This window comes from Mesoplodon bidens, assembly GCF_964165515.1.
Source record: "Mesoplodon bidens genome assembly, chromosome: 12".
Classification (NCBI taxonomy): Eukaryota; Metazoa; Chordata; class Mammalia; order Artiodactyla; family Ziphiidae; genus Mesoplodon; species Mesoplodon bidens.
This window is the reverse complement of record NC_138168.1, coordinates 63,181,133-63,194,936: the sequence shown is the minus strand read 5'-3', so window position 1 is coordinate 63,194,936 and position 13,804 is coordinate 63,181,133. Positions and strand designations below refer to the sequence as shown.

At 36.6% G+C, this 13,804-nt stretch overlaps 1 protein-coding gene across 1 annotated transcript in view; it reads right to left on the bottom strand.

Moving 5' to 3' along the window:
* The window catches only part of LOC308625895 (uncharacterized protein), a gene marked incomplete at its 3' end in the record, with an annotated part of 154,880 nt that overhangs the window by 100,827 nt on the left and 40,249 nt on the right, over window positions 1-13,804 (bottom strand). Inside the window, exon 3 of the mRNA XM_081250495.1 lies at window positions 5,944-5,999. Coding sequence (XP_081106621.1) covers window positions 5,944-5,999 — 56 coding nt within the window. The remainder of the gene's footprint in view (window positions 1-5,943; window positions 6,000-13,804) is intronic.

The window sequence follows — 13,804 nt, the reverse complement described above, 5'->3', positions numbered from 1 at the left end:
GTATGTGTGTATATATATTGTTCAAAGTATGTCGCTACCCTACTCCAAAATACTTCCTTCCTTCTTGGTCAATAATTTACCCTTACATCCTAGGGAGGTGATGGTCTGGCTGCAGAGGGCAAGCTAGAAGAGCTGGGTGCACATGACGTCAGGAACTGTGTTCTAGCCTTGGCAGGCTGCACACTGGCCTAAGGTGTGGAGGCTGGGTGACAACCTGGACCCTGCAGAGCCTGGAGGAGACTTTTCCTCAGGAGACCTGTGGATACCCTTGGGGAAGCTGGAGGCTGCCTTCCCAGGTATCATGAGACCTCGGAAGCTGGAGGCTGCCTTCCCAGGTCTCATGAGACCTCATTTTTAATGTAGCACTTACATAGGAAGGATTGTACTAGAAGACTGAAATGCTACCTGTCCTAGAGGCTGGGAGAGAGAGAGGGCTCCTGCTTAGATCTGGAAAGACCTGGGAGAAGAAAGTTTCTGTCTGTATCTTAAGACTGGGATGATCCTTTTTCTACTGCTTGGAGTATTAGCTTCTTAGGACTGGCATAACGAGCTGAGTGGGTTAAGACAACAGAAGTTTATTCTCTGCAAGTTCTGGAGGCTGGAAGCCCAAAATCAAGGTGTTGTTAGGGCCATGCTCTCTCTGAAGACTCTAAGGGAGGAATCCTTCCTAGTCTCTCCTAGTTTGTGGAGATTGCTGGCAATTCTTGGTATTCCTTGGCTTGTCTGCAGATGCATCACTCTAATCTCTCCCTCTGTCTTCATACGGCCTTCTTCCCTGTGTGTGTCTGTGTCCAAATTTCCCTCTGCTTGTAAGGATACCAGTCATTAAATTAGGGCTCACACTAACACAGTATGAACTCATCTTAACTTGATTACATCTGTAAAGACCAATTTCCAAATAAAGTCCTATTCATAGGTTCCAGGGATTGGGACTTCAACATACCTTTCTGGGGAACACAGTTCAACCCATAACAGTTGGCTTGTTTGGTCACCAAAGAGAAAATCCTGTGTCTCTCACCATTCTCTCTGATCTAGAGACCTAATATCCTAACTAAGTAAGGACTTACAGAGCCACAAGCACTCTGCATCCCAAGAGGTGGGGACAGAAAGTTTCACAAGTGCCTAAAAAAAAAAGCTTCCTATCTCACAATATTCCTGCCCTCCCTCAGAAACGTTCCAAGGGTCCAGTCTCAAGATGAAAGGGAGCCATCATTAGAAGTGATGATCCACCGAAGTAATGAAAGCTTTAGGACAACCCCATCTTGCTTCACAGCACTGTTTAGCTCAGTCCCCACCCCTCCCCCACCCCGCCCAGAAGGTTCCCTCTCATTGCTCAGACTCAGCTGAACAGTTCTCAAAAGCTTAGGCAGGTATGCAAGGGTGAGAGCCCTGGAGACCTAACGAGGCTCACCTACAAGGAGGAATGTGGTTGAGTCATTTGTCCTGAGGTAGCTGAAATAACTGCTCCAGAAAGGAGTGTTAGGACCATTACTGGCCTGTGAAGAAATAGCAATGTTGGCATACTTCTACTTTATTCTTTTGCTTAATATAAAAAAAGAGAAATGAAAGCTTTGCATTTTTCTCTAAACTAAAAATAAAAATCAGTAGGGTTTTACTATTGTTTTTCTTGTCAGCTCAGAATCAGCAGAATCAGAATCTCCACATGTCAAACATATGGGTGAGAGTATTACGGATACAGACTTCAACTCTCTTCTTAGGACATGTTTGTGTTTACATTGATTGACCCAGGATGACAGCTAATGACGGCTGATGGGATTGATCATAACTGTAATAAATTCTTTGTAAATAAATTGTAATCAATTCTTTGTTTAATAACTTGTAAAAATTATTTCAAGCCTGCTTACCTTACTTATTGTTAAGCTCCATGAGTATTGGGCCTCTATTTGATTCACTTCTATATCCCCAATATGGTTCTTATTACATAGTAAAAACTCAATAGGTATTTGGGAAATGTTTATAGGCCAAAAGGGCTACCCTTATAGAGAAATGGAAAGGAAGATCCAATGAGTCATTCTGCAGTTACGGACCTCATCATCAAATGAATATGAAACACTATCGGCCCCCAGAATTATTGAGCTGGGAAACTGTTGACTTTGAAAGTTAAGAGTCATAGAGTTGCTTGATCAGTATCCCACACAAAATTAAGGCACCAAATCCAATGTCCAGCATTAATTTAGAACATAAGTGGCTAAAACTTTGCTCATATATTTAATTCAAATCCAAAGTTTACCAAAGAAAGTGATAAAATCTACATCCATCTGAGTTTACAGAAAGTTCTTTTCCCATACTTGCTAGCCCTCCCCTTAAAATAGATTACCACAACTTCTAATTCAGAGGTTTATAGACAATATGAACATACCAATTTTTCATAGCTTTATTCATTAAAGTTGTGTTTTGACTGTATACTTCTTTCAACTTTCCTGTATGTTTAAAATTTTTCATGATAATATTTTGAAAAAAATTATTTAAGTTATAAAGGAAGAGTGGATATGGGTCACTTACTGTCACTGTTTGAGTAGACAGCAGGTACTTAAAATTTTATGTAGTAATGAAATGACTATCTATGCATATGTATGTACTTTTGCTTTAACATTTATAAGCATGCTTTACTACTTAATAGCTCTGTGAACCTTAGGCAAATAATTTCTCTGAACTTCTTCTGTAACATAAGAATATGTCACATGCCTGAAGGCAGTGGGTTGGATCAGGTGATTTCTTGATATCATTTTCTGATGAATGCTAATAGACGCAGATGGAGTATAAAACTTAAGCTGTTCACAGATATGTATGTGTGTGTTGAACCAAGATTGCTACTTCTGTACTACAAAAATTATCAAAATCAGCAGTTTCCTAATACATATATATATAATATAATACTGGGTTGGCCAAAAAGTTCATTTGGGTTTTTCTGTAAGATGTTACAGAAAAACCCAAATGCACTTTTTGTCCAACCCAATATCTACCAGATAGTCTAGTTATCCAATATGTACTTACTTGGCACCCACTTTGTGCCAGGCACTGTCAGTTTTTAAGATACAAAGAGGAACAGTTCCTGCACTAAAGGAGCATACAGTGCAGTCTCTTTCTCCCAAGGTGTTTGCTCTAACAGCAATGTTTGTCACGTGCCATGGAAACAGAGAGACTAGACCACTAACTGTAAGTGATTAAAGGGGACTTCACTGCTGATATGATAGGAGGCTCCCAAAAGAGGAAAAGAATGTTAATGGCATTAAGACACCGCTAAGAGATGGTGTGAGGGCATGAAAGGATCTGTCCTGTCAGGGAACGGTGAGAAGCTCATGGTAACAGAAGCACAGCATACAGGAGAGAGGTATTAAGGAACAGAGGCGGGAGGTATAAGTTGGGTCATATTGCAAAGACCATGCTGAGTTTAAGATTTTACCTAATTTATAATGTCACTATCAGCTTTGATTTTGAAAAAGATTGATTTTAGATAGGTAACTCTGGTGAAAATGTGGAAGACAGACTAAAACTGGGAGAAGCAGGTCTCCAGGCGACCAGGTAGGAAATTATTGCCGTAGTCCAAATGAATGGCAGTAGGAGGGTAAGAGAGAGGCTGGATTCATAGAGATTTCTGGCAAAAGAACTGGCAGGATTTGTTAACAGTACCAAATATACTTTCCATCAAATTTGGGAACTTTTAGTTCATTATTCCCTTGAATCTTTTTTCTGCATTGTTTTCCATCTCCTTTTCAGACTCCACTTATATTCACATTAGACCTTCTGATACTATCCTACAAGTGACAGAGTCTCTGTTCATTAAATGTGGGAAACTCACTTAATGCTTTTCTCCTCTTTGAAGTATCAGTGCTTCTTCTGTTTCTGTCCACCTTTGTTTGTCCTATATATATATATATATATATATATATATATACACACACACACATATATACATATAACTACACACACAATATGTGTGTATGCATCTATGTGTGTGGGTATAAAATTATGTGTATATTGTGAATTTATGTATATACTGTGTATGTGTGTAATTGTTCTCATTGGGATGGTTGATCTGATCTGAGCTATTCTGCCATTACTAGAAGAAGAACCCATACCTAACACAAGATTAAATGTATTCCCTGCTTAGATAGTAATTAGAAAAAAATCAATAAATAATAAGGTCCTTAAATGAAAAATGAAACATATAAGAAAAACCAAATAACTCAGTAGAAAAATGAGCAAAAGAATGAATAAACATTTCATAGAGGGGAAAACACAAATGGTCGATAAACATATAAAAATTGTCAACTCTAGGAATAGTCAAGTAACTTCAAATTAAGATAACAAAATTATACCTATTTTAACAAAAATTAAGACAAATAACAAAACCAAGAGATGGATCAATGGAAATTGATCTGCTTGTAGGAATATAAAATTGTACTGTGGAAAAGAACTTGATATTATCTTGAGAAGTTGATCATTTGCTATGACTCAGCAATTCTGTTCCAAAATATAAACAACCTAGAAAATCTATTTATTTGTGCATCTGGAGAAATGTATTGGAATGTTTAGAGAAGTGTGTTTCATAATAATGGAAAAAACTGGAAAATCAACTCTCCGTTTCTAAAATGACAAATTTTGATACAATCACAAAGTTAATATCACACAGCAATGAAAATGAATGATCTACTACTACAGACACTAATATGTATTATCGTAGAAACAGCATCAAGTAGAAAAGGACTAGACAGATAAATATGAAACCATTTTTATAAAGCTCAAAACACAAGGAAATAAATTACATCTTATTTCAATTCATATGGATATGTGGTAAAACTATTTTTTAAGAGAATGATTAATGAAATTTCAGCATAGAGTTTACCTCTGGGAAGGAAACAGGAGATGGATAAGTAAAGAATAAAAAGATATTGGTATTTTTCTAATTCTTATGGAGGTGACGGGTTCACAGGCATTCATTTTAAAATGTGCTTCATAAAGTATTTATATTTACATATAATTTTTTAATGTATAAAATAAATTAAAATGTAGAAGAGGCAGAAAATTGGGTAAGCTTGGAAAAAAGATGAATAATATCATAATAGCAGGGAGAATCTCTTGCTGCTATTTTCAACTGAGTAAATACTACTCGGCTAAATATACATTTTTGTAAATCCCTATTTGAATGACATGTAAATAATTAGGGCATCAGATGCCTTTTAGAATTAGCCTATCTTTCGGAGTTATAAGGCTTTCAAAAGTTATATTTCTGTTAAAAATGATATTTTGAGTATTTATAAACTAGTAATTTGTACAAAACATATTTTTTGATAAAATAATTTTGACTTCAATTTTATGTACACTTGTACATAGTACTAGCACTTGTAAATTAGTACTTAAGCTTATTATTTAAATGATCCCTCCCCTTTGGTTTACAAGTAGTTTGATAGTATATACAAAATAACTACTGAGACAGAAAATATTAAAATCTATTATTTCCAAATAAAGTTTCTGAGTCAAATCCTCTCCCTCAATATCTCATCTATACTGATATGTGCTTTTTTTCTTTTTCAAAATGTGGGTCATTTTGAAAGAAATGCTTTCAGAAGAAAAACATGATTAAAGCTAACTTGAAAAGATACCCTAAAATTCTGTGGTCTTCTGAACATCACATGTTGAATAAAGCTATTTGGGATCATATGATCATGTTTTAGATTTCCCAAAAAGGCCACAGAGCCTATTTCTAGTAATGTTATAGAGTTCATCTTGAAAGCAGCTGGGAATATTTAGGGAAATAGTCACAATTTGGAATGTAATTAGATTCTTAGTCATTAGGGTAAAGAACATACCAGACAACAATCAATATGCCAGGTTTTCTTAGACCAAAAACAGAAAATGAATTATAAATCTAGAAATAAATTCCAGAGGGGGAAAAATTCCTTATTTGTTTCTTCTACTTACCAAGTATGTTTTAAGTTCCAGTGGGTCAGTTTCTCCAATCTGATGATCCTCAAACACTGAAAATTAAAAGTATAAGTGATTAAGATCAGGGACAATGGCCATTTGGAGTAAAGTTGAGATCTTTCTTATTCACATGTGGTCTGCAGACCAGGTGGGAGTTTGGTAGAAATGCAAAACCTTGGCCCAGCCAGACTCAGAGTCAGAATCTTCATCTCCACAAGACCCCTGTGCGATTTATGTGCACATTAAGTTGAGGGACTCACTGGTGTAGATTAAGTTTATTTCAAATGAAGTTACATAAAAACCATTTGCTTTCCTTCAGGTCATTAAATTCCACAGTAATGCATATGAATAACACGAGAAAGATGTTGCTGTTGCTATTTTCTTTTACTCTCTCTTCTACTAAAAAATATATATCTATATTATATCTCTTTTTCTGGATATTTGTTTTTGTGAACTGGAAAAACAGAAAAGGAGAAATTCCCTCTAGGATGAAGGACACATACAAGATCTTCCAGGGCAAATACCAAGCTGGAATTATTGTTCTGTTAAAAATCCTTTCCTGTTGTTGTTTTTCAATTACAAGATAAAAGAAAATAGCCATCCCAGTTGATATTAACATTTTAATGTATGAAGGTTGAGTTAAGAAGAACTGGAAGTACCCAGTTAAAATTCTGCCATTAGGGCTTCCCTGGTGGCGCGGTGGTTGAGAGTCCACCTGCCGATGCAGGGGACACGGGTTCGTGCCCCGGTCCAGGAAGATCCCACATGCCGCGGAGCGGCTGGGCCCGTGAGCCATGGCCGCTGGGCCTGCGCGTCCGGAGCTTGTGCTCCGCAACGGGTGAGGCCACAACAGTGAGAGGCCCGTGTACCGCAAAAAAAAAAAAAAAAAAAAAAAGATTCTGCCATTAGAGTTTACAGGTAACACAAAACTAAAAGTTTTAAAAATACTTAGAAATAAGGCTTTTCCTCATTTCCCTGTATAATCCATCAGCGAGTGCTGTCGGTTCATGCTCCTCTGTATATTTCCAGGTGTTCTCCATTTCCTCTGAAACGCTTTTCATCCAAAATCACCATCATCTCTCTCCTGGGCCAGAGCATTAACCACCAAACTGGTCCTCCTAACTGGTCTCCCTACATTCCCGCTTGCCTCTCTCCAATCCTTCTCAGATGGCAATCAGAGGGACCTTTGTAAACATAAATCAGACCATCACCGTCATGACTCAAGGCACTTCATGACACTGGCTCCTGTACGATGGCCCGATGGGCCCTACGTAGAAAGGCCCCTGCTTCTTTCACCACAGGGTATCTCCCTGCTCTTCCCAGGGTACACCTCCCACCAGCCTCAAGCCCTTATTTCTGGCCCTTTTCTGCCTCTGGGTCTTTGTCCCTGTAACTCTTACCTCACCCCGACACATATACTCTGGCTTTTTTCACATTCTCATCCTTCAGCTCAAAGTTTCCCTCTGCAGATAGGCTTTCCTGGCTTGGCCACATTATTTGAATAGCACCTGGCCCCTTATACCCCAGTCACTTTATCTCATCCCCCTTTCTTTTCCAGTATCCCATGATTCAACCTATAATAATCTTGCTCTTTGGGTCTCCTGTTTGTTTGTTTTATATATATATAAATTTATTTGTTTGTTTGTTTGTTTGTTTTTGGCTGTGTTGGGTCTTCGTTGTTGTGTGCGGGCTTTCTCTAGCTGTGGTGATCGGGGGTTACTCTTCTTTGTGGTGCATGGGCTTCTCACTGCAGTAGCTTCTCTTGTTGCGGAGCACAGGCTCTAGGTGCACGGGCTTCGGTAGTTGTGGCGCATGGGCTTAGTTGCTCTGCGGCATGTGGGATCTTCCCGGACGAGGGCTCGAACTGTGTCCCCTGCATTGGCAGGCAGATTCTTAACCACTGTGCCATCAGGGAAGCCTGGGTCTCCTGTTAATTGCCTGTCTCCCCAACTGGACTTTGCGGTCTGTGAAAATAGAGACTGGTCTGACTTTTTCACTGCTCTGTCCCTAGCACCTAGCACAATATCTTGCACAGAGAGGTGCCCAATAAACATTCGATGAATGAAGCAATGAATGAAATGAAATGAATTAACATTACCAAGATATGGCTCTTAGATGGTTATTAAATATGTGTTGTAGTTAATAATTTCTTAGTAATTTTTTTCAAATAGAAAAAAACTTAAAACATCCTAATGATATCATTGAACTATAAATCGTTAATATCACCTTCATGTTTCTCATTAATATTATAATCTCTAGATATCATGGCCACTAAACTTAAGAGAATATATTTGTCAACCAAATGATTTAGCCCCAAATCACCTTTGATAGTGCCCACAGGTATTTCCCTAAGAATCACATCTAATGTCACACCTATGGTAGACACAGGTAGTTGTCTACACAATCTATTCTCCCTTCTCCCTTCCTAATAGAACCTCTATTGCTTTTGGAACAGAAATATGCCCAGATAGCATTTCTCAGCCTTCTTTGAGGTAAGGTGAGTGCCATGAAACACATTTCTGGCCAGAGAGACAGAAACTTTAAATCTTTTTTTTAAAATATTTTTTACTGGTTTATCTAGGATATTCTTTTTTTTTTCTTTTTTAAAAAAGTTATTTGGTTGCACAAGGTCTTAGTTGTGACAGGCAGGCTCCTTGGTTGCAGCTCACAGGCTCCTTAGCTGTGGCATGCATGTGGGATCTAGTTCCCTGGTCAGGGATTGAACCCGGGCCTCATGCATTGGGAGCACAGAGTCTGAACCACTGCACCACCAGGGAAGTCCCCAGAAAGTTTAAATCTTTAGAGAACATTTTGCATTCTTCATAAGGACTCCACTAATTGCTATGGGATGCTTCCACCAATTTCCAGTCTGAGATTTGAACATGGTGGCTTGAGCTACAGCAGCCACCACCCAACCATGAGGAGAAGATGAGAGAATCACAAAGACCTTACCCCTGACACCCTCGAGACATTGAACCAAAACCAGCAACTACTAGCCTTCAAATTTCTTGGTGAAAAACAAACCTGAGTTTGTTTAAGCCACTGTTTTACCAGGTTTTCTGTATTACTTTTTTTTTTGACATTTGAAATTATGCTGATTGGCTGGCATAGGGTTTTTTTAATTTATATTTTTATTGAAGTATAGTTGATTAACAATGATGTGTTAGTTATAGGTGTACACTATTACTTTAAAACCTGCAGTGTCTCTACTGACTATATGATAAAATTCTAGACTTCTTCCTGTAGAACCCAGGGACTTTCACAGTCTAACCCAAGCCACCTTCTACCATCACTTCTCATTCCTCAGCCATGCCTTAGCTGTAGCCCCTCAACAGCCTGCTGTCACCAATGCTTTCTACACATCAAATGACTCTGAACTTCTCCCCTTTTCCCACTACATCACACATCTCCAAACGTCTGTGTCTACTACTCCTCTTACTACCTCCTGCTGGAAACTCCAGTTCCAGCATCCTGCCCTCCATAAGCCTTCCACGTCTCTCTGAGTCAGTTTCCTTGCCCATTCTTCTCTGCCTCCCAATGTCATTACAGTACTTATGACATTGCATTGTAATTGGCCCATTATGCATCTGTTCCCTCTAGTCTGTGAGACATAGGCCTGGTATGTTAGTCATCTTAGCATCTTAAACAACTAACATTCCACTGGTTACCATAACCCCTAAAAATCATTCATCAAATAAATGAAAGAATGTCTCTCAGCTCATAGTTACTGTTGTTTTAAAATCATTATATCTCACTGTGTCTCTCCATGAATTATTCCTTTTTTTTGGAGCACCTACTATGTGCCAGACTCTATACTAAGCATTAGGGATAAAGCACTGAACAAAACAGACAAAATTTTATCCCTGTATAGATTTTCCTCTATTGAAAAAATTTATGGAAATGAAGTGAAAATCAATTAAAGGATATTACAATAAACCAAACCTGAGCAGTAATAAGTAATGAAGGCAGGGTTGGTAAGGTGACACACCAAGATGCCAGTGTAGTGCAAAAAGTATCATTCAGAAAATAAAAAATAATTCTAAGCCTACCTCATCAGAATGTGAAGAAGACAGTAAGCAATAATCTAATTTCCACTGTTTATGCTAGATACAGTTACTACTAAGGTATAAAAAAAGTAAAATGAAACAAATGTTTCTATGTATACATTCAGATATATGTGCAATAAGGCTTATTACATTATTGTTTACAATAGTCAAGCTTTGGAAACAATCTAAATATTCCTCAATAGGGGATTCATTAAATAAAATATGGTGATTTCATACTGTGGAATGTTATACAGCCATTAAAAGAATAAGAGTCTTACAGCTACTGATATAGAAAAATAACCTCTAAGATATGTTACTAAAAGATAAAGCAATCCACAGAATAACATAGATAACATTTATTTCTTAAAGGTATGTATATGTATGCGACGTATTTACTAAAGTTATAGAAATAGAACTGCAGAAAGAAGGAAGGAAGGAAGGAAGGCAGGAAAGAAGGAAGAAAAACTGACACAATGACAAAATGAAAAATCTCAATAGTATTTGTATCTGTAAAATAAATTAAATCTGTAATTTCTCTCCCAGGAAGAAAACTTTAGGCCCAGCTTACATCAGTGATTCCTTGAAACCTTTAAGGAAGAAATAACACCAATCTTACACAAAGTCTTCCAGAAAAAAGAAATAAGGAAATATTTCCAATCTCATTTTGTGAGGGCAGCAGGTTGATATCAAACTCTGACAAGAATTTTATAAGAAAGAAACACAACAAGAACAATCCAGTTTCTCCCATGAACACAGATATAAAAACCATACACAAAATATAAGCAAATCAAATCTAGTAGTATATGCAAAAGATAAAATACCACAACCAAGATTTATTTCCACTAGAAATGCACGGGTGATTTAATCTTAAAATCTTTTAATAAAATTCAACAAACTTAAATTCAACAAACTTAAAAATTCAACAAAAGAAAACAGAAAGCTCATATGGTCATCTCAAAAGATCCAGGAAAAAAATAATCATTTGATAAAACTCAACATTCATTCATAGTAGAAAAACTCTGTAACAAATTAGGAATGCAGAGGAACTTCCATAATCTGATAGCCACAATAACAAAACAAAACAGAAAAAGCCTACAGCAAACATCATAATTTATAAAGGAAGGAGCTGTCTTTAGTCAACTGGCACATACTAGGTACTTAAGAAAGAGCAGTTGAATGAATAAATCAGATTTAATTTATTTTATTCTAAAATAGAAACACTAAAATGTGCTTGTTACAAAATAAAATTATCTTAATAAGACAGTAACTGCTATTAGAAAATATTTCCAAATTATCTGTTAAAAATAAATAGAACATCTGGTAATGGCACCAGTTGCTGAGAGTTTACCATGATCCAGTCGCCTTACATTCGTTACCTTATTTAATCCTTACAAAAGGATTAATAGTATCTGCTACAAGGCAAATACTATTAATATACACATTTTACAGATGAGGGAAATGAGGCTTAGAGTCACACAGGTTGCCTAACTCACATAGTTACTAAAGAGCAGAAGGATTGGACCTCAAACAATCTGTCTCTCACAATACCTTTTTAACCACTATGTTACACTATCTTCAATTTTTAAACCACTTTTCACTACAGTATGTAATTTTTGAAAGCAAATAAGAAAAAAAGGGGGGAAAAAGCATAAGCAGACTCCTACTTCCTAAAAGGAGATATGAGACATAATGAAAGTGCTTGAAATGGCACATATTGGAGCCAAAATGGTGGTGGTTAATAAAACTGAGAAAGGGTGGATTGCTTTCCCATAGAAATTGTGGAAACACAGATGCTATCCAACCTTAGAAATGTAAAATTGTTCATGTTTTTGATCTCTGGACCAAAGGAAAAACTACAAATTCCAATGTTTGGAACATTTAATGGAAGAGTTTTAAAGGAAACCATTATTATAATCATGGTACCCACCAGCATTATGAGAATCCAAGCTCTGTCAACATTTCTTTATAAATTCACTATTAGGACTTTCTAGCTCATCCAGCATTATTCAGTTAGAGCTTAAAAATCTGAAATGTAAGATCTTAAATTGTGAGTGATATTATTCCAAGAATTATGCAGAGGAAAATGGATATCATGTGATACAGACACAATAGAAAAATGTTAGGCTTATGCAGGATTTTAACAAATACTGTTTTTTCCTTTGTTTTTCTTGCTTTGGAAGAAGGTTTAGGGGAGGAGGGTTGACCTGGGATGGAAGATTGTATTGTCAACTCAACCATGAGCAAAATTTTTAAAGTTTAGTATGTTATATACAGTTTGATAAACTCTTTAAAAACCTAGATATTGTCTCCACTTTCTGAACCTACACAAAGGCTTGGAATCTCATAAAGAGAGATTATTTTTAAGAACTCTGGCACTTTGCTTTTAGTCTAAACCATAAAACAAACAAACAAACAAAAAACCGAAAGAAGAGTCATTTCTAATCCTGTCCAGGACATTCCAGCTAAATGGAAGCAAGAAGACATAGAATAAAAGGAGTGATTCGGTCATGTCAGAACTTCAACAAATATTGAGTTAAAATCTTTTCTCAATAAAGGTTAAGGCTGAAGAGCTCTGATTCCTCTGAAAATGCTTCTCTTATCTCTAACCTCCATGTTCCTTGACATTATTATTTTTTTCATCTCCCTTCCTTGAGATGACTTGTCTTTAAAACTAAATCAAAGGTGAAAAAAGAAATGTAGCAAATTGTATCTCACAAAGGCAAATGAAATAAACTTTAATGACTTAATCTGGAATTATAGTACATGTCACCATTTATCATGTTTGAAAACCATGATGAATGTTTTGTAGGATCCCATTACATGGCTAAGTCAGAAGAGAATGAATGAAACAATGCAATCCATCTGATTCATTATGGCCAATCTCCTCCATCACAAATATGGAAGAAACCAAGAAAACTCAGGCCCTTCATTGACACTGAAAAATAATATAATGAATTGCCCAAGGCCACCCCATTTTCCTGGAATCACATAAATGTAACCTTATGTGGTTTCTTTTGCTAATCTATCCAATTCAATTTTTACCTCACTGGATCTTGAAAAAAATACAGTGTACATGAAGTTCTAACTTTAAACTCCCTCTGCCTCCTAGGATTACTAAAAATCAATTGGTTGATTGTTTAGTAGAAAGTAATTTAGATTTATTTTCTGGTAGGGCCTGGTGTTACTTACCAAAAGAATTGTCTGACTATTTTACCTAATCTAGCATTTTTTGCTTCTGGACTTATTTTACATAGTAAATTTCTGCATCAAATGTTCACTTAATGTGTAAAGCCTTAAAATAATAGACCCTTTTTAAATAAACTCTCCAATAAGTAAGGAAAGTCTTGAAACTATGGAAAGTAATGCTATTTCTACTATTATGCTTTAAATCTTATGGTTCACACAATTTTCTTATGTACACGTTTTGGCTACAAGTACATCCTAATATTAAATAAAAATGGTTTCAAAGCAAACTGATTCATGTGTCAGCATAATCTAAATACAGAAAGTATAATCTTATAAGTAGAAATGCTGCTAAAATTCTGAAGTTAGAAGGTTTACTGTAAGTAAGAAGCCAAAAGTTCAGACACTCAACCAAAGTTGATCCAAACCTCTTGGGTTGGAAATATCACAAAAGTGAGCTTTTCCACAAAATGGCCTGTATTTCCTGTTTTTAGCTAAGCTGGAAGTTCAGTAGGAACAATACTTATTATGGCATGTCATTGTGTCTACTTTGGGTTTGAAAACACCAAGCAGAGACTATAAGCATGACGAATCAAAAGGAAAACAGAGTGGAGAGTTGCTCTGGGCTA